The following is a 1,531-nucleotide window of genomic DNA, read 5'->3' as shown; positions in this document are numbered from 1 at the left end:
GTTTCAAATAAGAAAAATACACGGTTTTCATTTACCAGCATTTTATTTACAAAGTAAAGCATAAATCTACAACTCACACAAAAAGTATCTACACTGAGTGAAGCAGACTAACATGACATAGCACCTGAAAATAGTAGTCTCTAGTCTCACTGGACATTGTACAGTTCGTCAAGTACCACTTCGAATGTCAACAAACTCTCACTTAATCTTCCTGACATGCTCCGATGCGAATAAGGCTATAAAAATATCCTAAATTACCTCCAAAAGAAGCGAACTATAGAGGTTCACCAGAAAGGTCATCCCGAACACATAAATAGGTTTTCAGTGTTGTTGGACATTCCAGACTCTCCACGACAGTATCCATCTTTCGTCCTAAGAGGTTTCTTATAGCAATACGACTCAAATGAAGGAGGGAGGAAGGAGATGACATCTGATCAAGCAGCCACTTCTTGATATCGTTATCGCTAATTTTATCAAGGAGGGTTTTGTTTCTCAACCACGTCTGCTTCTGTAAATCAATTACTTCTGCCACAAGCAGCATAACTACTCTTTTGTTACCTTTGGCAGCTAGTTGAAACAACGGTGATGTGTAACCTGTCGCACATTTACTTAAGTCATAGTGAGCGTAAACCAGCTTCTCCACGACGCTTCCAATTCCTAACATTGAACTGTAGGACATCACATCCGCTCCAGAGGAATCATTCAGATCGGTTCCGGCGGCAATGAGGAGGTCGATAATTAGCATTTGTTGCTGATAAGCTAGGGGATTACTCCTAGTTTTAAAAATAAAAGCACTGATGATGGCAAAATGTAGAGCTGTGATATTCTGTTTACATCGGTGATTTACCTAGAAAAAGTAGGAAAGAATTAGAATGTATATCATCTATCAAACAAATGTATAATATCACACGTATAAATGAATTATTATTCCTTTACACATTAGTTCCATTTGGAAGACTAAGGAAAAGTAATTTATTACTTTTACAAACTCTAATTTACTTAATTTCAACTTGAAAAATTCCCGCAATATATCATTGGGCGAACACGCATTCGATTGAAAAGACGAGCTCAAAGTTCTTTGCATTCGACACAGAATTTTATCAAATGTCTGACCAACGGAATGATGTGTTCGCTATTGATAATGCTACTTAAATTATTAACAGAAAAAGAGAGTGAGTGTTATCTGAGAACATACCTTAGCTCCAGCATCAAGCACAGAGGACACAAGGGATGTATTATTTGAGCAAACTGCGTAAATTAAAGGAGTTGTTCCTTTGGAGCCAGGTCGATTAACATCGGCTCCGTGTTCGAGAAGGTATTTCGTTAACATTACGGATCCTTCCTTGCAAGCCATAACAAGAGGTGTGTGTTCACTTCGGTTCTCTGCGTTGACGTCACTTCCTGCTTTTACAAGCAACTACAGAACGTGTGAAATTAAATCAAGAAAATAAGTGAGATGTGCAGTAAAAATTACAAATTTTATTATTAACTTCAAGTATTTATGTATACATCTGAACTTCACAGTAATTCG

The 1,531-nt window shown here is 37.4% G+C and overlaps 1 protein-coding gene across 1 annotated transcript; it reads right to left on the bottom strand.

The window, feature by feature from the left end:
• Nucleotides 1-274: 274 nt before the first annotated feature.
• Nucleotides 275-1,330, bottom strand: LOC150106988 (ankyrin repeat and SOCS box protein 5-like). Its single transcript, XM_090393532.1, has 2 exons — nucleotides 1,196-1,330; nucleotides 275-847 (listed from the first exon to the last, which is right to left on the bottom strand). Exons 1-2 carry the CDS (start codon nucleotides 1,328-1,330, stop codon nucleotides 275-277), a joined length of 708 nt encoding a protein of 235 aa, XP_090249658.1.
• Nucleotides 1,331-1,531: the final 201 nt, after the last annotated feature.

The sequence above is a fragment of the Typopeltis vanoorti genome, chromosome 5 (genome assembly GCF_054136105.1).
Source record: "Typopeltis vanoorti isolate ZY-2024b chromosome 5, IOZ_Tvanoo_1.0, whole genome shotgun sequence".
Taxonomy (NCBI): domain Eukaryota; kingdom Metazoa; phylum Arthropoda; class Arachnida; order Uropygi; family Thelyphonidae; genus Typopeltis; species Typopeltis vanoorti.
The sequence above is the reverse complement of the archived record's forward strand: the minus strand, read 5'-3'. Positions and strand labels throughout refer to the sequence as shown.

Coding starts and splice junctions, on each gene's coding strand:
- LOC150106988 (XM_090393532.1), bottom strand. CDS start 1,330: ATGTTAACGAAATACCTTCTCGAACACGGAGCCGATGTTAATCGACCT. Junction 848..1,195: donor TGCTTGATGCTGGAGCTAAG/GTATGTTCTCAG, acceptor TACTTTTTCTAG/GTAAATCACCGATGTAAACA.